The sequence below is a fragment of the Euprymna scolopes genome, chromosome 14, assembly GCF_053919585.1.
Source record: "Euprymna scolopes isolate OS-2025 chromosome 14, ASM5391958v1, whole genome shotgun sequence".
Classification (NCBI taxonomy): Eukaryota; Metazoa; Mollusca; class Cephalopoda; order Sepiida; family Sepiolidae; genus Euprymna; species Euprymna scolopes.
In genome coordinates, this window is record NC_136495.1 from 54,910,387 (window position 1) to 54,933,254 (window position 22,868).

The 22,868-nt window shown below is 32.8% G+C and overlaps 1 protein-coding gene across 6 annotated transcripts in view; it reads right to left on the reverse strand.

Annotated features, from left to right (window-relative positions):
- The window catches only part of LOC145293026 (interferon regulatory factor 1-like), a 196,923-nt gene that overhangs the window by 32,478 nt on the left and 141,577 nt on the right, over window positions 1-22,868 (reverse strand). For all 6 annotated transcript variants that reach the window (XM_080139323.1, XM_080139319.1, XM_080139320.1 and 3 more), the window contains 2 exons: window positions 7,983-8,197; window positions 1,350-1,508 (listed from right to left, as the gene is read on the reverse strand). In XM_080139323.1, the coding sequence (XP_079995449.1) occupies window positions 1,350-1,508; window positions 7,983-8,196 (373 nt within the window). In that variant the 5' untranslated portion in view covers window position 8,197. The remainder of the gene's footprint in view (window positions 1-1,349; window positions 1,509-7,982; window positions 8,198-22,868) is intronic.

A 22,868-nucleotide genomic window follows, 5' to 3' on the forward strand; every position in this document is an offset into this window, starting at 1 on the left:
ATTGAAGCCTTGTGGGACCAGATAAAGAGGAAGCTCTGAAAAGAAAAACCTACTACCCTTGCAGCCATGAAGATTGCAATCCAGAACACATGGGATTCAGTGTCTACACATGATTGCGAGAAGCTTGTTGATTCTATGCCCCGGAGAATTGATGCGGTTATCAAGGCAAAAGGTGCTGCTACTAAATATTGATTAATTTTATTTGTATTTATGTTAATAAAAAAACTATTTTGTTTACTTACCTGCCTTGTTCTATTATTTTGAAACACAAAATATTCAAAAACTGACATTGCAATTGATATGAAAAAAAAATTATGTCGTAAAACAACTATTTCAGTTAGTTTAGCATGATAGGGATATTTTAGCACCAATTACATCTCACAGATCGTCCACAATAAGAATTTAGTGCCAAAAAACATGTTGTTCTATTTTTTTGACCAGCACGAGTACTTATCAAAGTATTACTATGTATATCTATATAAAAAACACTTGTAAACATTTTTTTTAAAATTTTTTAATTTTTTATTTCCATACTTTGTGGACCAGGCGCGAACACAGACCCCATAACTTTAATGAACCACCGTTCTGCCAGATCAAACATACCTATTCCTGTGTCTCGATACATCTTCTATCATTATATGTAATCAGTTGTATAAAATAGTCAACCATATAGGAGCATATTCGTGACCACACACACACATTCAGCTTTATATTATAGATATACATACATATATATATATATATATATATATATATATATATATATATATATATATATACGTATATATATATACATATATACATATATATTCATATATATATGTATATATATGCGTATATATATACATATATATATATACATATACATACATATATATTAATATATGTATATATATACGCATATATATATATATACATGTATATACATATGCATATATATAAAAATTTGTTTATATATATATATATATATATATATATATATATATATATATATATATATATATATATATATGCAAAAGGAAATGAATATAAAAAAATAAACATTATGATTGTGGATTAACTTTTTTGTGGTAATAGGAATGAAAATTTGCTCTGAAGGGGATAATACATCTTCATTGAGCTTATTATTTGTAACAGTTTTGACTATTTTATGTAAACTTTGATTTTATATATATATATATATATATATATATATATACACACACACACATGCGCTCACACACACGTGCGCTCACACACACACACAAACAGATTTGTGAGGAGAGGGATGGACATAATGTGTGTTTAAGTGCTTTTAGCATGCTTAAGCGACTCAAATAAAAATGGCAGTGAAGCTAAGAGTGAATTACCTGGGCCATTGAATTTGTATATTTTAAATGCATCCTGTCCACTTTTCCGACTTTTTTCTACAATTTCTTCACAATCTGGCAAACTGTTGAGAGCACATCTGAAGGTAGCTTTAAATTTTTTGGTATTTGGGCGCGGATCCTTGTCAGGGTGATATTTTCCTAAAAGAACAAGACAAAAAAGCTAAACATAAATAGAGAAATAAATTGCAAGATATTTGGGCGGATCAAAGTGATATGGAAACTCGTTAGTTTGGAATTATTATTTTTTTTTTTTGTCTCTTTATCCGAGTTGGTTTATACAGAAGAAGAGAGCAAATGGAAAGAGGACTTTGATCAAAGAACTGCAAGAGATTTATTCTTTAAATTATCCATTTTTAAAATAAGTGTCGCCAGATTCTAAGGTTGGCAACACCAAGCAATGTCTTTGCAGCCCAATCCAAAAGGTTGATACCAGTCATATTATAAGCAGTCAAGTCATTTCATATGCACTCAAGTCAGATTTTTCTTCAGTCTGTGAACCTGGTGTAGCCATGCATGCTATTGAGTTGATGCAACTAATTTTTTTAAATCTGCATTATGACTCTTATACTTACGTCACATGATGCAGCCTTTCGGTTGCAATTGTTGATTCCAAATCTATTTTGTAACTATTTTGATTTGGCTAATTCTAATATTAAATTCAAATTCGATTCCTAACAAACATTTCAAAATACTTTCTTTCAAATTCTTCTAGTAAAACAACTATTTCTTATGTCACTTGATGCTCGGATTGCACAATTCTAGAAATCTTTTCATAATTTTCCTTGTATTAACAAACATTTTGCCATTTTGAAAAAAATAACTTTAATTACTTTTTTGCTATACTATTCTAGTGCAATAAATAAGATGTCAAAATTCTTGTTTTATTTTGTTTTTTTGTTTGTAAGGAAGTTTTAAAATCTAGAAAAAATAAAAACAAACTTTAAATTAATCTTATTATTTTCACACAGGACTTTTACTTTCAAAACTCATTAATTCCATGAAGGACTTTCACCTAACATTTTAATCATAATGACGTCAAAAGAACTCTCACCAATTGGCTCTTTGTGTGATCACCTTATTGTTTTCGTTAAAAAATAAATGCAGTGCATTTAAATCAGAAGGAGGTGTCGTTTTGTTTCATTCCTTTTTTTTTTATTATTTTGTTTGGAGCAAGGAAATTTAATTTTACTTAAACTTCTGAACCCCTACATAACACAAGAATTGTTTAAACTAAATTCTTTTGAATAAAACATTTGCTTTCTATGATAATACACAAGTGTTTTCTTGCTTTTTTTTTTGTACTGTAATAACACAAAAAGTTTCTTACTCTCAATATATCTGTTCTATTTTACTTTTGTGTTGTAGTTATTTATTCTCGTGTGTTCAGTTGAGCTTCAACACAAGTAGACATCTAGATCCCTTAAAGATTGAAACACTGTGTTTGATTTTTTTACAAGGACAAAAATCATTGAATCGCAACCTTGCAGTCAACAAACATACACGAGATAAGCAGATATAGCCGTGACAATTTTGTCACCAATCATGATTTTCTCACGTGCATAATTAATCATTCAATCACCCAATCTATGGACCGTTTGTAATACATTTACAACAAGAACTAATCCATCTAAAACAAATGCAAATAATTTGCCTTTTTTTCTTGTGTACCTAAAACTAAATGCAACTTCCACAAGCAAAGTTTCTTTCCAAGAGCGATCTGTCTCTAGAACATAATACTACAGGGCTGCTTCTCAGTTGACTACAACATAGTTTTACAAGAAATAAAATATGTTGTGTATTTGGGTGGCCTTGAATAGTTACTGCTACAAAATTTCAAATCATTTTAAAATTGACTTTAGTCAATTTTTCTCATAACATCTTTCTGTTCATTAGTTGTTGTTAGAATTTAAATGAAATTGCATGTGACACTAAAATCCCTATAACATGTAAAAGATTTAAAGAATACACTTATTTCTGTCTATATAACAAAAGTGGTCGATGTATCATTGACACACACACACACGCACACACACACACGCGCACGCACACACACACACACACACACACATTGTCGTTTATCAAATTCTGTCTGTATTTGTTTACAATATCATGTCAGCTGATATTTGGGTTTGACAATGAATGCCCTGGAAAATTCACTTCTGATTAATGTTTAGTTTTAAAATATGCAAAGGAAAAAATGATTTGCAGTGATTTTAAATAGTGCCTTTTCTTTTATCATAAATTGAACAATTAAGCTACACAGAATATTCATGAGAATGAAACGCGGAATATTCTGTGTAGCTTAATTGCCATATATATTTTTATAACTTACTATATATATATATATATATATATATATATGGTATACGGGTATACATAATACTACCTCAAGGAGATGAACGCTTCTGCCTAGCATAGTTCCAGATTACCCTTGGGCATGGTGTAGTACCTGTTAGCTTCCCTCTCAAGTTCTGGAGGGTTACTATACTGCGAGAACTAGGTATATATATATATATATATATGCATGTTTGCTTGCTTATGTGTATGTGCGTGTGTATATGTCCAGTTGCTGGAGAAGTTAAAACTCTGTGATAATAAAACATGCACACCCTGTCGCTACTCAGTCATCTCATTATTTCAGTTTCCCACTGTGCAATTAGTGGTAGGGTTCGAGAGGGTACAATATGTGTAGCATAAACATGTTGTGTAGCGATCATCATGTGCAGATATCTTTCTGAATATGGATATAATAACAAAAAAAGAAATCCTATGGCAATAGGTGAGTGTTGGTGTGCACAGGCTTGGTGGGTTGGAAGTGCATAGCTTCAAATCTGCACATAGCCGGCCAGTGATTTATCTAATATCATTGACTAAATCGCTTACCGGGTGGAAGCCACTTCGGTGGATAATCTGGCGGCTGAGCAGCCTTTTCTATGAATACATGGCTCATCCATAAACTTGGGAAGCATCTAAAAAAGGTGACTTAAAATCTGAAACAATGAAAATTAAAATTTTATCAGGAGAGGAACAACCTAACTGTTGCTACGTGGAATGTGAGAACTTTGCTGGATGTCCTAGATAATCAAAGACCTGAGCATAGAACAGCTATTGTTGCAAGAGAGCTTGCTAGATACAGCATAGATATTGTGGAATTGTCTGAAACACACTTGAGTGATGAAGATCAATTGGTGGAAGTTGGTTTGTGATATATCTTTTTCTGGAAGGGAAAGCCATCGGGGCTGAGGCGAGAAGGTATGATTGGCTATGCAGTGCTGTTTGATTTGGTGAAGATGATTGAACAGCTAATCTGTGTAAGTTACAGAATTATGATAATACACTTCCGTTTTGCACATATGATGATTTCATCTGTGTATGCTCCTACCATGGGTCATGATGAATACACCATCACAGCATTTTACCAAGATCTCAGCCATACCATTTCTTCTATTCCTTCACACACACACACACACACATATATATATATATATATATATATATATATATATATATATATATATATATATATATAGTAATCCACATACAGTACTGTTTCGCTGTTTCACAGCTCATCAGTGTGGCTAGACAAGTAACTACCTACCTCAAGTCAGGATTGAAACCCAACCGCCCAAACAACAGTTGGAGCTTGTAAGCATTGCACTATTTGGCTGCCGCTATGCAGGTAGTGAATTAACAATGTTTTCACATTGTCGAAATACCTAAGCTCAATTTGTTTACACAAAGACCATATATATATATATATATATATATATATATATATATATATATATATATATATATATATATATTTATTGCACTTTGGGGTAATCGCGCCAAGTCCAGAGTAATTGCACCAACTAGCTAAAAGTGTTCTTTTGGCAACCACGCATATAAACAGCACATTTTTTTCTTTTAGTTTGTGCAATTACCCCCTGGATTTTGCACAATTACCCCAAAGTATGGTATATATAACAATTTCATATTGTTTGTATTAAGAGCAGCAGCAGTTCAGTATTAGCATGAAATGTTAACTCACTTCTCTTATCAGTTCCAGTAATAAAAATCATATGGACCACACTACACGCTTTTTTTTTTTCAACATCTCTCTTCACTTCATCTAAAGATCGTATTTGCTTCTTCAGAAATTATTCAGATATAAGTCATAAGCATGGTTTTGCCCAGTACTTAACAGGTTATGGGCGTAGGACACTTCCACTGCAAATTTATTAACTAAATCTTTCATCACAGATCAACACATTTATTTCATTGTCATATTGAAAAGTAGTTAAGTTCTTACCTGACTTTGACAAGATATTTAGACATTCTAAAAGTAATGTTTTCCATTTTTTATTACGGCTGAATCGATCAGAGAGAATTGCAAATTGCATTGCTGTGATGAGACCAGTAGTCTAAAGAATCCAAATAATATGAAAATAAAACTACTTGATCAATTTAGGTGATTTTTGGAATATGATATTTCCTTTCGATCACAGGTATGTACATCATAGATGTTTTTATTTCTTTTTTTTTTAAATATAGGATGAATTCTGGACAAGAACCGGATGTTTATTTACTAATACATAGATATGAGTTCCCACTTGTTAATATAATTTTTTTTTTTTTTTTTTTTTTTTCTTAAATCCAGAAAAGGCAAATTTTAATTTATGGATATGAGTTCTCAACAATTTGGTTGAATTCCACTTTTTATTTTCATTTCTTTGGGTTTTTTTTTTTGTTTTTGTTTAAATAAAAGAAAAAGTTTATTTTTCCCAAATTGCTAGGACCTTACCTTATTTTTTTCCTCACTATTTAGCTGCATTTTTATATTTCTCTTTCTTTCTCTCCCTCTCTCTTTCTTTCTCTTTGCCTGCACTTTTCTCTATTTCACTTTTCAACTTGCCTTTTCATTTCTTTTCCCTCATGAGTTTTCTCCGAAAACTAAAACGTTTCATTTTCCTGTGAAGTTTAAGATATTTAAATGATTTATAATCATAGTGGTGGTTGTGCCTTTCTCAAAATTTAAACTTTTTTTAGTTGAAACTGATTGAAGTCGTTTAGGAAAACAAATAAAAAATATAAGAAAGACATTGTAGTTTGCTTGAAGCTTTGTGTGAAAAAGTTGTGTTTAAAGCCTATATCAATGTGGTTCATAGAATAATGACAATATTAAAAGGAATTTTCAATAATTTTCAATTATATTATGTTTATTTACCAACATAAAATTTTTCATTTATACAAGATGGTAGGTGTTGATGTCCCTAATTTTCGAGAGTAGTATCTTTTCTTCAGGGGAGAAAAAAAAAAAAAAGATACAGCTACAACTGTTCAAGGAGGTTTTCTTTATTCTGCTTTATTTTTTTTATTTATTTCTCTATTTCTGGAAGTCAGTGTCACAGTCTGGCTGTCAAATAAATTTCCAGGATATGAGTTGTGATGGATATTAAGCATTGTTGGGAATTATTGTAACTTTTATTTTTTAAATGTATATAAATGATTAATTTTTTGTGTGTTATGTTTAAAGTGTGTACTTAGGCGTATTAATAATGACTGCTGTATTAGTATGGTGTAATATATTTTGGGTAAAGGGAATGGTCTAAGGGAGATAACTCTAAGTGTGCTTGGATTAGTTCCCCTGTTAAAGTGTACATGTCAATATATATATGCATACACGTCTACATATACAGTAGAACTCCGGGATACGTTTTTTCAATGTTTTTCCGGGCCCTGGTTATGGTATTTGCCGTGCTTTACGGTGTTATTTGTAATGTTATTTGATTATATACATGTGTATTATATACTGTACTGTATTTTCTTACTAATTTTTAATATGTACTGTATAAAATTTTGCTTAGGCTCCAGGCTCCACCATATGCCGATTTCACCAACTCCAGAGTCGATTAATGCCATATCTCTGGGTTCTACAGTGTGTGTGTATATATATATATATATATATATATATATATATATATATATATATATATATATATATATATATATGCAAATTTATAAAGAAAATAATTTTTCAACGATTAATGGAAATTCATAGGCATTACAGCATAAATCTACTAAGTATGAATTATTGTTGAGATGTTTCCCGTGTTTTTTTAAATATGTTTTCAAAACGGAAGGCAATTGTATTTGGAGTGTTACCTACATTAAGGATTGCACCTTCAACCTCCAGAAGAGAGTAACTATTTACTATGCCTCCCCACGGGACAGAGTTAGACACCAGGGTCGTTTTTTAACGTGGAGAAAAGGTACAAAAATAAAAATTGTCTCAGTCGTGAAGGATTTCTCCTCCACCGAAAGAGAACAAGAAATAGAAATGCAGCATCTGCCGGAACAGATACTACACTTTGATCTTGTCCCGAAGGCCAACTTACAATTGAATTTTACCAAGTACTGTAGTCACTAAGTCATGGTTTTTCTTTATTTTTGTTTTTTAATATGGAGGGGGGAATTTTGGGCAAGAACATTTTGCTGCTATACAATGTGACAATGGTATTTTTTTGTTGGGTTGGTTTTGGGATTTCATATACAAATTGAATTGGTTATGAAAAAACAAAACAGCAAAAAAAGAAAAAAAAAAGAAAAAGAAGAAAACAATCTGTGTACCTCTGTGTTCGGCCCAAAGAATAAACAAATTTGCATCAGATTGTTTCCAATTCTGACGAGATCCATGTTTCCAGGGAACTCTGAAGATCATTTGATCTTTGTCCATCCAGACCAACCCTGGAATTGATCCATTATCGATGTGATTTATTAACCAAGGTCGCATCCGTTGTCTAGGTATTTTGTGCTGCGTAGTACGATGGCGTTGTGTGGTCATTCTACAGAAAAAGAGAAAAATATTATGATGCTTAGAACTTTTGTTTGATATTTATCTATTTTTATTTATTATTATTATTTATTTTATTTATTTTTATTATCATTTTATTTATTTTCATTGTTTATTATTATTTTATTTATTTTATTATTTGTTTTTATTATTTATTTTTATTATTATTTTATTTATTTTATTATTTATTTTTATTATCATTTTATTTATTTTTATTGTTTATTTTTATTATTATTTATTTTTATTTAAACAAAAATAAAATTAAAAAATATTTTTTCAATAAGATTGGAAGAAATTTATTTAAACAAAAATAAAATTAAAAAAATATTTTGGGGGGTTAAAGTTCTTGTTTTCAATTAAGAAAATTAGTTGCATTTTTGTGAAATTATAGATTGACAGTCATTTTATTTAAAACCGACGCTGGAATTTGGTGTCTATTTTTCTTTTCAGTCAACTATCCGTCTTTGAGTCAAGGAGCCAGAAATTTTTTCAGGTATTAAAGTCGTGTATTTTAAAAATTTGGAGGTGGGAGTTGCATTTTTTCAGCCTGTTTCATAAGTTAAAAAATCAGAAATTTTTTTCAGGAGCCAAAGTAGGGTATTTTGAAAATGACTCTGGAGGCAGTAGTTTGCTATTTATGCAGAAGTCATGTTTTTTTAAAACGGAGTTTAGAATCAAGAGTTGCACAGTATGAAACGATGCCTAAATTCAGACAGGGTTCTTATTCATCAGTAGAAGTATGCAGTTGTGAATTTGAAATTTTTGCAGAAGTTTGAATCAGTTTATTTTAAAGATTGAATCAGAATTTTTCAGCCAACTACCCACCTCTGAGGTTGGGAAATTGGAATTTTTGCAATTGTTTGGAAGCAGACACTATCTTTTTTTTTTATCGACTTTGGAGCTTCACCTCTGTTTTCAAGTTTACGAAAATCTATATGTATAACATTGTACTTATCTATATATATAACATTGAAATGATGACCCATTTTATTGGTGCAATGTTTTCAATCATCATCATTCCAATCAACATTATTGTCAACATCAGAGAAATGATAAAAAAAAATAAAATAACTTTATATATTATTTCTGCTTATGCAACACAAACAAGAAAGATGCTGAAATCAATTTTACGACAATAAAAGCATCAGTGTAATGAGAATGTAAAAATTCACTAAGAAACCACATAACATAATACAGGATTTTTTTACAAATAAATAAATAATTTATTCAGTTTTTAATCCAAATTTATGGCTCAATGAGTCCTAAGTAATTTAAAATTGTATTTTGTATACAACTGCAAATACTCATCTCACAAATCCAGAAACAAGACAATTTTTTTTTAATCTGGTTTTTTAATAGATTTTCAAATTTCTCATTATATCAATGCTTTGACTGTAGTAAAATTGATCTCAATATTTGTACACGCATACCAGTGCATTTCACTATAATTATTCAACATTCAAAAACAGTTTTTTTTTCAATAAGATTGGCAGAAATTGTTGATCCTCAGTAACTATGAAAGATCTGAACAACTAAAAAAAAAAAAACTGTCGGTATTCCTCTGAAGAAGACTCATGGAGCCTTAACTTTGGATTAAAAAAAAAAAAAAATTTATTTAGAAAAAAAGTTTGGAGAGAACTGGAGCAACCTCAGCAGAGCATTTTTTAATAGTACAACAGAGATGAGATTGGGCCCACATGCTTTTGAGGTGTCTAGGTTTTATTAAGATATCATGCATCTGAGAAGGGGTGAATTTAAGATCATCTAGTATGGTGTCATTCCGCAAAAGGAAAATCAGGGAGGGAGTGGTTTGTTGGGTCCAATGTAGAGTTTGAAGCAAACCGACTGGCAAGCATGTTAGCCTTCTCGGTTGCGATGCAAACAACCCCATGATTGTTGGATAGTGGGAGAATTGTTGATTGCCCATTATTTACTACACTGTTGTAGATTTTCCAGAAATCATAAGTTCCTAATTTCTGGGCTTTGATGTGTTTTCTGGTGGTTTCAGTGTATTCTCCCTTAGCTGTTGCTATTTCTTTCTTACAATTACTTCTAACTTCGATAAACTTTTGGCTGTTTGTACTAGACTTACGTCGGATAAATCTGTTGTATGCATGCTGCTTTTGAGCAATGGCAGTTGCACAATTAGAAGTAAACCATTGGGGAGAGTGGGGTTTGCGATAGAACTTCCGTGTGAGAACATGAGCTTCAATTGCCACTTTGAACCCTTCAATGATCTCATTTGCGCACTGTTCTGCAGGAAGAGAAAAGATATTTCCCTATAGAGCTCCTCTGATGAGATCCCTGATGGCTTTCCAGTCAGCCTTCTTATAATACCTTGTTGTTTTGAGTAATGGCTCTTCAGCTTTGGGTCAAGAATTTAGGGTGATTTCTACCATTATCACAGCGTGATGAGCATTCTATGGGCATTTGTTACACAATTATCGGAAACTGTGGTCAAAAATAGATCTAGAAATGAGACTTGTTGATCTTGCTGGTCTGGGAAACATGTCGGAAATGTAACTGTCTGTGAGGCAGAGATATAGAGAAGCTAGGTGTTATGCTACCAGCTGCGTTTGTGTAAGTAGAGAAGTCAAGCCAATTACTGCAGTAAACATTAAAGTCACCAAATACATGTACTTGCATGCTAGTATCAAAGCAGAGTGTTGTATCTATGCTGTCAGAAACTTGGTTGATTAGAATACAATCCTGGGTTGAGGGAGAGTGGTAGAGAAAATATAAGTAGCTAACGTTATGTTGCAGAGTAAGTCTAAAAGAACATTGATCATAATTTGAAATTGCACGAAATAGCAGAAGAGTTGAAGATATGAGAAAGTATTCACCATTTCGTTTGAACATTTGTCAACAAGAAAGCTGTGTTCAAAGTGGGAGCTGCGTTTGCTCACAATCGACCAAATACAATGTGTCGCTTATTCAGAGCACAGCTTGGGATTTTTTCACTCAGCTCCCAAAACCAACAAAGATTAGACCATTCCTGTAATGACCTTTTTCCTGTTGATTGCGGTTTTATGCTGGTTCCATACTGTTCTAGGAGGGCCACCCTCCTAAACTTTGCTTTCTCTCTTTGAGAAAGGGTTAGTTTATTGCTAACTGCCTGAGGTGAACTGCCGGCTATATGACAGGGTTGTACAGGCACCTTTTGCAAGGTCAGAGTGCTCCTCTCTAGAACGCTGACTTTTCAATCTCATTTTCTGACCCTGGTGTCATATTTCTTGTGGTGGTAGGGAAATAAATATCTTTAGAGTATTGCTTGCAACTGTTTCAATTCAACAAAAAAGACTTATTTGTGTCAATATCTGATAATGGACGAAATATGAATCTACCACTTTACTCTGAAGTCTGTCAGCTGAATTGACAACAGAAAGTGAAAGCTGTCCAAAGTAACCAAAGATACAAACATCAGTAGGCAAAGTTTTGGCCTTCATATTTCCGAATGTGCAAAGTACTTTTTCATTAATTACATTGATTCAAGAATAGTCCGTTAAAAATGGGCAAAAGTTATAGCCCATTGACTTAGAATGAGTGTTTTATACTGAACTTCTTGAGTAAATGTGATATTGTGATGACTAATCCTGATCAATCCCTAACTGTGCATCGAATGGATACCATCATAGTCAGTTCACTGCACCTTATCATAACAAAGGTGCATACAAAATTTCATCCAAATCGACTCAGTAGTTTCTGAGAAAAACTAGAGCAGACAGATATACAGATGAAAATAAATATATAAATTACTGGTGAATTTGAAGGAGGAAATCACAAAAATGAAAGAAAAAAAAAACTCTTTCACCAAGATTACATAAAAAAATCAATCACAATGATGGAAAAACTACATGAATTGCACTTAGTATTACTGCCACACCCACCCTATTCTCCAAATTTGGTCCCCAGTGACTACTAACTGTTTGCAGATCTCAAAAGAATGCTCCAGGCATCAAATTGTTAAAAAAGTGTTAAAATCAGTGTATCACCTAGAAGGAAACTATGTTGATGAATAAAGTTGAAGATAAACCCAGATAGATAAGGTATGTTTCCCCATTGGTCAATGTTAACCCTAACCACCCAAAAGAAACTGTATCCGTTCCCTATTATTGGAAAGACCGTCTGTTATAAATGTTATATGTCCTGTTTATACACTTATCACCAGACGATCACATATACACTTCAACTATATATGCACTCAACATCTTAGAAACAATTAAATATATATCACACGTCAAAAAGAAAATAGGTACATTCATATATACTTGTAAATATATGAACACATTATATAGACTATATCCAGTACAAATATATACTATTACTACATTACTATATATAGACTATATCCAGTACAAATGTTTTATTATTTTTTTCCATACATATTAATCATAGAACGGGTCTTGTGATTATCATCCAGCAGTCGTTCCCAACCATTGTGCTGCACCACATTAGTGTGCCATGGAATGATAACTGGTTTGCCACAAAGAGTTAACAGCTAGAAACCATTTAATTTCATTTTCTTTAATAAAAACATTTAATTTCTTAATCATGATGAGAGCGCTAAATTAAACAAAAAAAATCGCTGAATTTCTGGTTTGGTTGTTTGATTTTATGGCATATCAACCCCTTTCGGGTTATTTAATGCCGAATCCAGTTATTTTGGAAATAACATTCATGTTGCATTCAGTTACTTTGTAGAAGGTTTTTATTCTTCAAACTCTTTGTATCTTCAATCGCTGGTTTGTAATGTTTGATTTGGTTGTTTTATAGTGGATTTTATCATTTTTGTTCCCTGCCCTACAGAACATGAATGAGTTTTACAATGGGAGAGGGAAAAGGGTTACAGTATTAATGTTTGGTACATTTTAAGTCAGGAAACCGGCCAGGAAGTGGGGGAGATAGAAAGAGAAAGGGGAAATTGGAATAAAGATAAGGGGGAAAAGGTAGGTTGTTGTTTTTGTTTTTGTAGAACATAATTAAGTTTTGCAAAATGAAGTAGAAAAACAAATGCATCCTTGTTAGGTGCATTTCGTCTCAGGAAGCCAATATCTTCAGACAGCCTGATCTGGTAGCATCAGCTGAATTTCTGGGATCAAAACGTTTTGCACATACTAATTGGTAAGCTTTTTTATGGTTTATATTATTAATCGGAATATCAGAATTTTTTTAAAAAAAGTATTCAGAATTGGCACCAGAGCTGGATAATTCAGACCTAATTCTGATACCAAAACAATATCAGGTATTGAATACAGGATATGGTGATTTATGTCAATAAAAATTCTCGTTATATAATCTTTGTGTTTTCCCATTTTATTGCAAAAAGGTTTTATGAGTAGAAAATATTTATTTTTTGTGATAAGTATGCCGTGAAAATTAAAAAAAAAAAAAAACCCTCAATAATGTGCGGCCATGTTCATAAAGGTTGAGAACCACTTTCATACAGGATCCGTTTTTATAGTCATATTCATGCTGATTCATGTTTTTTTTGTTGTTTTTTTTTTGTTTTTTTTTTTAAATCTACACCGCTTATTAGGATCACTTAGTACCTTTTTTGAGGATATGAGATTTTCAATTTGTCTACTTTGACCCTGTGTTTTGAACTTTTCATCACCTTCACTGTTGACCTAGATCAACTTTATATAGTCCATATGACATCTGCTAGGTCATAGGTTATACATGCATAACGATTTTGACTAAAATCACTCAGAACAAACAGACATATCTTTCAAATTATTTGGAGGCATGATTATTATTTCCCATCACAGAAAAGGTTCTTTTATATGACAGGAACGCAGTGTGAAATTTGTTGTTTTTATTTGATTTTGAAAAAAAAAAAAAAGAGAAAAGAATCATAGTATTTGACAATTTTTTTACTTTGAATTTTTATTTAAGCCATTACTTTTTACTCAATTGCCTCAGAATTATTTTAGAATAAGAGAGTAAACATATGTCAGCCATTTCTTTATTTATTTTGCAAATATGCAATAGAATATTATCGATTAAGCATCAAATGTTCAGATTATCTAAAACTAAAAAAAAAAAAAAAAAAAAAAAAGGCCAAGCATTTGAAAGTCTGTATTAAAATCCACTCAAGAGATGCCACTGCTTCTAAAATGGGTGACCACTGCACGAGCCTTTCCTAATCTCACACAAATACACATTCACATTTTAAGCTATATTACTTGCCGCATACATACACGCACACAACATACGCGCCCACGTCCACACATGTACATATATTCACGTTCGCGTACATACACTCACATTCACGTGTATATACACACACGCTAACGTACACGCGCACACGTATGCACACAAGGACGACGTCACTTCCTTTCAATGGAAATCCACCCATGCGCAAAAGACCACCGGAAACACCTATAAAAGAAAGAGCAACAAGCGGCTTCTTCCTTTTCCGACCTGCCTTTCCGAGGTGGTTGGTCGGCGCACCAGCCGCCGCCGTTTCGGCAGGTGCGCGCACGCGCGTACCTCACGCCATTTACTACTATGTGGGACAAAAGGCCAACAGACAGTACGTACACTCTTTCTCTCTCTATCTACTACTTGTGCCAGAGAACACCACCGCGTAGCTGACGGCTAACATGGCGCACAGTTTAACTGATGTCAACCCTCTATCCTTTGTCTTTGTCTACATGCTGGACTATCATTCTCATTTCTACTATATTACTCACTTCTTTTCCCACGCGCGAACAAACGATAGTGACCCGAACGTGAGATGAAAACACATTTACTTTTTCCTTCTATAATACCAATCCTGCAACAAACGATGGTTACACCCGCGCGGACATGAACACATGTTATATCTAAAACATTCATTCTTTCAACAGTAAATAAACGACACGTTTATCTTATCCATCAATTGAGTTTTTGTTTCCTTCAATTCCATTAGTTTCATTATTTTCTTGTGGCGAGTTAGGGTATTATTATATCCTGGTCCGCAACACCACCTCTTAGTTTTGAACTTTCTTAACTGGAGCAATTTTGGTTAATTTGGGATTTGTATTGCCTGTTACTATGGTGTTATGTTATTTTATTTTATTTACTTTAAAAAAAAAACAAACATAACAGAAATATGTTTTTTGTTTGTTTGTTTAAATTTGAAGATTAACACCCTCGACTGAAGTATTACCACTTTATCCAAAAAAAAAAAAGATATTTTTTTTCAAGTGATTACGTATCAACGTCCTAGAAAATTGGATGGAAAGAAGAAGAAAATAAACAACAAAAAAATATATATATATCGCTTTTGTCCTGTGCAATTCTAGGAAGTTCGTTTTTCCAGGCTTTACCTTCTCCTTTAGAGAATTGGGTTAGTTTATTGCTAATCGTCTGAAGTGCCCTTAATAAGGAAGGCTGCCCAGTCATATTTTGCAGGCTAAAGTGTCCTTTCTATAGGACAATGGCTCTTCAAATCCCACTTTCTGCTCCTTGTGTCACATCATCTCTCCATGGGAGGAAGATAAATATTAGGGTTGGGAAACTCAATTTTTTGTGGAATTGCAGTGGAATTACTGGTAATTTTTTTTTTTTTTTTAAGCAATGATAGTCACCCGAGGCGGGCTGAACTAAGACTGACGTAAATATAGAGGGCCATGTCACTAAAAGTCACATGACCTCGTCATAGGTGTAGTCTTACAGTCTCAAACTCACAGTATGACTATTACAAAGGATCATTTTGTGTTTCAATTCTCAAAGAAATTATCACAGGATTTATAAAACTGGTCTAAAAATGACTGTATTTTATTTTTCCACCAAATTAATTTTACGTTTGGACATGTGCAATTAAAAGAAAGTATATTTTGCTGAGAAAATATTGTAAAGTTTTATAGTTGTTAAAAGTGTATTTAATTACCAATCCACACTTGACGTTGATTCCTGTTTTCAAGTAATTTTTAAATGAGATTTTTTTTTACAATCTTTTTTTCTTGATAATACAGAAAACGATGTTGAATTATTTATCTTTTAAGTATATTTTAGCATAAAGATCTAAGAAAAATAAAATGAATTTTAGTCAGGAAGTTGCAGGTTATTTTTTAAGGCTTTGAAGCTGTTAAACAAATAACTTTTACAGAAGTTTTTTTTATTTTATTTTAAATCTGTTCTCTTAATAAAAAATAAAATTTTCACAGTATTATTCATATATATATTTTTGGAGACCCTTATTTTTTGACATCAAGAGTCAATAAACGTAACAAGCGTTTCATCTCGACCGTAAGTGTTTTAACTTGTTGATTTCTTTCTTGGAAATTAAAAAAGAAATTCAAGTAAAACTTCTTTTGTATAAAAAGTGTTTCAAGTTTACTATTTCCGTAAGGAAGTTCTTTTGCATAATATTTTTTTAAAAATAATGTTTATATTTGTTTAAAAGTATAAGTCAAACAAACATATTTCCATAAAAAAATCTTTGTAAACTAAAACTGTTTATATATTTATTACCAAATAATTATTATTGACAATTAGACTCAAACAAAATAAAACAAAAAAATACAGAAAAATCTTGCATAATAAATAATAATGCATTTGTCATGAATATGTTATATTCCAAAAATCATGTGATTTATGAAGTAGTTTTTTTTTTAACTAAAAAATTAAAATTAACGATTTTAGTGAAACAAAAGGTTTCAATTATTTTAAATACAAACAAAATCTCGGTACTCAAATTAAGTTGTCCCATGACCTTCATAGTAGTTATGTTTACAAAAGTCACAATTGTCCGTCCTTGAATTTTAACATATTCTAAAAAAAAAACACACACACACAAAAAAAAAACAAACAAACAAACAAAAAAAAAACATGGCAGCTCCTGGCTCTTCTGTTTCGCTTGTCATAAAATTTAATTTTCTTATTTAAAAAAACAAAAAAAATGGATCAATTTACTTGATTTCTAGAATATGACATCTTTCTTGCATGACAAGAAGTAAATCATAAAGATTTGTTTGTATTTTTTATACACATTTTTTTTATTAAATCGAATTCTAATTAAGAATCCAAGATTTGTTATTGTAGCAGTTTTTGTGTGCATCCTATGATTGATGTGATGTAATTTTTGTGAAAACGTTGATAGCCGTTTCTTAGCTAAAATCAAGTGGTAGAAGGATGCATAACATAAAATACACCTCAGTGGACAGGGACAGGAGAAAGAGAAAGAAAAGATGTCTTTTCTCATTGCTTCTAAGATTGTCTCTGCTGACCAACCGTGATTACCAAAGAGGCTGAAGAAGTTCTTCAGGAAACATGAAATTAACGTGCCTTGCAAGCTGATTGGTCAGTGAATAGCCAAATTACCTAGTATGAACATTAATCAGTTAGAGAAAATAAGTCCTTATTGATGACTACTAAAGATGTTGTTTCACCAGCGTTCAGTTGGAAAGGGCCTTGTACTTTAAAAAAAAATTTTTTTTTTTTTATTTATTACATTTTCACCCCAAACAAGGCACATTGCCACTTTAATGGAGGAGGCTACTATCAGGGACATAAGCTACAGGGGTACTATGTGGGGAGTTGGGCAACAAGATGTCGGTTCACGTTACACTTGAACTTTTGCATGTCAGTACAGTTGGGGAACCAGGAACCCGGAAAGGAATTCCAAAGTCTAGCGGTTCTGGGGAAGAAACTACTGGAGTAGAAGGTTCTCTTACATCTAGGGATCTCAACCGTGAAGGGGTGGGATTTTGCTGCTTGTCGGGGGTATTCAAATCGAGGGGGTACAAGTGCTCGCAGTTCGTTGGAGCATTCACAGTTAAAGTACTTGTAGAACAGGCAGAGGGATGCTACATTTCGTCGATGGGACAGAGGCTGAAGCTTTATATATGTATATTAATAAATATTTGAACATTATTTGAAAATATGCATATGTATATCAATAAATATTTGAGCATTATTTGGAAATAGGCAAATATCCCAAGCATAAATTGTCCTTTTTTATTGTGAAGGAAAATTAGTTACTCTGTGAGCAACCGCATATCCTAGAATTCTTTTTGTATTCGCCGCATGGCTGCTGCTGTATGGCGTCTCCATCTTCGCAGAAAGCCAAGCTTATAGGCTAGAAATAAGAGAAGGACATTGATTCATCAACATTCACTTTAAAAAGCTTTGTCTCCTTTAGTCTGTGACAGACCGTAATTAGGAAAATCAATAAACTAAGCTTTCTAATTGGTCCATTTCAGCTCAGCACAGAATTTTCCGACCCCACCTCCCCAAGCCTTTTACTACCTCAAATCAGCATGGTAGGACTTTTTGGACCAGTTTAAGTAGGTTGGTAGCATTGGTTTCTCCTGATTCTAGACAGAATTGGGTAATTAAAGGAGGGACCAGGTGAAGGTTGCCAAAATCCATAGGTGAGCATAGTGCTTTGGATCTAACTAGATTCAAACTTATCGCATTCGTCCGCAGTCTGCTGCATCATCTACTATACCACCACCACCTACACCACTACCACTCTTCTGGTAACTTTTTTTTTTGCTAATGAATTACTGCTCATCAAGGCCCAAAGGCAAGTCGAGGACAAGGGTTAATTGTGTGTGTGTGTGTGTGTGTATATATATATATATATATATATATATATATATATATATATATTTGTCTTTACATAAGCAGTAGTTTGTTGCTACACAGTCATGAGCATGTTTCGGTCTACTAGTATTTACTAACTAGAGACCTCATCAGGAATTCTAAATCTAGATTTAGAATTCCGTTTTCGAAAATAAGTGTTGTTGCCTGATGAGGTCTCTAGTTAGTAAATACTAGTAGACCGAAACATGCTCATGACTGTGTAGCAACAAACTACTGCTTATGTAAAGACAAATGTAACCTGCTCTACTTCTGCATTGAGCACTCTTGTATGAACCTCGTTATATTTCACTGGTTACCCTACCTTTGGAAAATAGCAACCTCAAATTATATATATATATATATATATATATATATATATATATATATATATATAAATTAATCAATCAATCAATAAGGGTTTTATTACTCAATGAGGAACCCCTCCCTGGACTTTAGCCATCTAACTCTGTCCCGAGCTATCCGCTGCCATGTGGGACACATGTTTTGTATCAGGTCATCCCTCCATCTCGTTCTTGGTCTTTCCTTTGGCCTCTTTATGTTCACGAGGTGTCTATTCCATTGCCCTGATGGACCACCTGTTGTCATGTTGTCTGGCTACGTGCCCTGCCCATCTGTGTTTGGATGTTTTGATGATTATATATATATATATATATATATATATATATATATATATATATATATATATATAATATAAAGCTGAATGTGTGTGTGTGTGTGTGTGTGTGTGTGGTCACGCATAGGCTCCTATATGGTTGACTATTTTAAAAAATTGATTACATATTGTTAAGTTTTGAGACATTGTGTTGAACAAAGATGGCGGCGTAGTTCAGATCAGTAACCAAGATGGCGGCGAAGAATTAAATGCGGTCCGTGATGTAGTAAACGGCGAACTGATTGAATCCAAAATTCGACAATTTTTATAATAATTTTGGGATGTTTTGATTGGTTGTTTAGTACAGCCGTTGATTATAAAAATGATTGGCGAATCCATTCGTCTCATACCCCATTATAGAACTTCACTATGATGGGATGTATCTCCTAGCAGCTTCGGCTGCAGGGAGACAGGGTAGTACGTGTCAAGGATTCGTCACTTGACACTCAGCCCAATAGGTGAGGGGCCGGGAACCGGGCCAGCACCTGTTGGACTGAGGTACACCGCCTGGGTAATACCTAGGAGGTCCACCCTCCCAGGCCTTGCCACCGGGCTTTCCGGTGGGCCAAGTTTATTGCTTGCTGCCTGAGGCGCCCTGACCGGGGAATGCCGACGGGGTTTCTCAGGCAATTTTTAAATTTGCAGGAGTGCCCCTCCTTTAGGGGAGCCTGGAGGGTTCCCACTTTCCAGGTCTTGTGCCAAATATTGCCGATGTGGGCGGCAATTAAATAACTACCCCCATTACAAGTCAAAAACATTTTACACATATAATGATAGAAGATATATCGAGACACAGGAATGGGTATGTTTGATCTGGCAGAAAAGTGGTTCATTAAAGTTGTGGGGTCTGCGTTCGCTCCTGGTCCACAAAGTATGGAAATAAAAAATTTAAAAATTAAAAAAAAAAAACCTTTACAAGTGTTTTTGATATAGATGTACATAAGAATACATTGATAAGTATGTTTTAACTTAAATAGGGATGGTATAATAAAATTGTGGGGTCTGCGTTCGTGCCTGGCCTCCATAGAATGGAAATAGGCACAAACTTTAATAAAGACTTTTCATATCTATCTGTGTAAGTATACTTTGATAATTATGTTTCAGTTTGAAGAAATATGTTATAATAAAATTATGGGGGTGTTCGTTCGCACCTGACCTCCATAGAATGGAAATATGTCACAAAGTTTAACAAGGTTTTTTAATATAGATCCACAGAATATTGTGATAAGTGTTTCAGTGTGAACAGGTATGGTATAATAAATTATGGGGTTTATCTATTTTATTTTTACTTTCATCATATTTTGCTTTGGTTTTGATACCCCCAAATTCGAAGCTATCTCTTTACAACCCTTCCTTTTCATAACCTATCATACTTTCATAAATCAGAGTCATTTTCTGTAGGTTGTTTTTGAACCCAGTCAACAACGGGTACTTTTGCTAATATAAATATATATATATATAACTACTTCATTTACTCACATAAAATTAATATACGAAAGTATAAATTTATGAGTAAACTTTAAGTATTTACTTCAACAGTGCTCTATATGTTGATACAGCTAGTTAGTAAGTTATAAAATATATATGGCGATTAAGCTACACTGAATATATATATATATATATATATATATATATATATATATATATATATATATATATATGACTACTTCGTTTAATCACATAAATATACAAAAGTATAATTTTATGCTAAAACTTTAAGTATTTTTTCAACAGTGCTCAATACATAGGTTGAGCTAGGTAGTAATTTATAAAAATATATATGGCAATTAAGCTTAATTGCCATTTATATATATATATATATATATCTGCTGCAACTACTTTAGAGAAGCAGCATCTTCAGGCCAGATCTTCTTATCTATCTATCTATCTATCTATCTATATACACACACAGCATAATCAGATTGACACACCAGTTCTCGTCAGATCACTGGTTAAGCAACGTTGAGCCTGGCTAGAACCAGATGGGCGAAAATTTGAGAAATCTAGGTGCTCTATGTGTTCTTTTCTTATCTCAGCGTTGTTTCCAGTCATCCTTGACATAAGGGGTTAGGGTGAGATTTGGAAATTTTTTAAAATCGGTTTTTGGTCATAAATTTGGCTGTCAAGGGGTCAAAATTCAACGATTTGGCTTTTGAAAATTCTACCAAACTCCTCCGCTAATTTTCGGTCTAAACACTTGAAATTTTAGATGTAGGTTACTTGGATATGGATCAAACTTTTTAATTTTATTGGAGCCCAAAACAATAAATGTTAATGGGTCAAAATTGGGTCAAGATTTTAAAAAATTTACCCTCCGCTAATTTTTAGTCTAAACAGTTGAAATTTTACATAAAGTGTATTCAAACATAGGGCAAGCTTTATAATCATTGTTTGGCCGAAAATTTCGCTGCCAATGGAGTCAAAGTTCTTTGTGGTCTCTAGTAAACTATTCAGCCAATTTTGGGTCTAAATATTTGAAATTTTACATGAAAGGTATTCAGACAAGCGGCAAGTTCTTTAATCAATTTTTGGGCGAAAAATTGGCTGCCAAGAGGTCAAATTTGAAAGAGTTAACCTTTGCAGATTCTACCAAACTCCTCCACCAATTTTGGGTCTAAACACTTGAAATTTTAGATGTAGGTTACCTGGATATATATACATATGAACATAATGTTATGAACAGTTCAACCTGGCTTTGTTCGAGCCCTATGTACTGTTCATAACTTTATGTGCATATATATATATATATATATATAATTATTTTTAAAAACAGCCAGAGTGTTTTTCTTTTGTGGCGCAGAAAACAAGAAGTTTAAACATTTATTTTTTTATAAACCAATTCTTTTTTGCATGTCTTACTTAAAAGTAAAAAAAGAAGAAATGAAAAATATATTTAACAAAAAAGCCCTTTATGCATTTTCAGCCGCTAAACAAGAAACGTCCATTTTGGAATTAAAAAAAAAAATATTGACTGTAAATCTTTTTTTTATTGAATTATATTATACTTCTTTCTCTCTCTCTCTCATCTCTCTCTCTCTCTCTCTCTCTCTCTCTATATATATATATATATATATATATATATATATATATATGATTGCTACTTATTGACAGAAGCTTGCCATTTCTTCAGTAAAGCGTTGTGCACGCAGGTGACTTTTTAATCCAGCGTAAGTCCTACATGAAAGTACACATATGTGACATAAAAACTTTCCTTCTTGTAAAGATGATCGCATGATAACATTGTGAATCCTTGAAGGTCACTTTTAGATTTGCATATTAGGCCACAAATATGACAACTCAGTGTTGCCGAATGTACTATAAAAGCCTCCTCATAAGACTGTCGTTCCTGTCTTAGTGTGATTTCAGATGATTTACAAACCCAGCTTTTGACAAACGGTATCTGCCACATACAGTG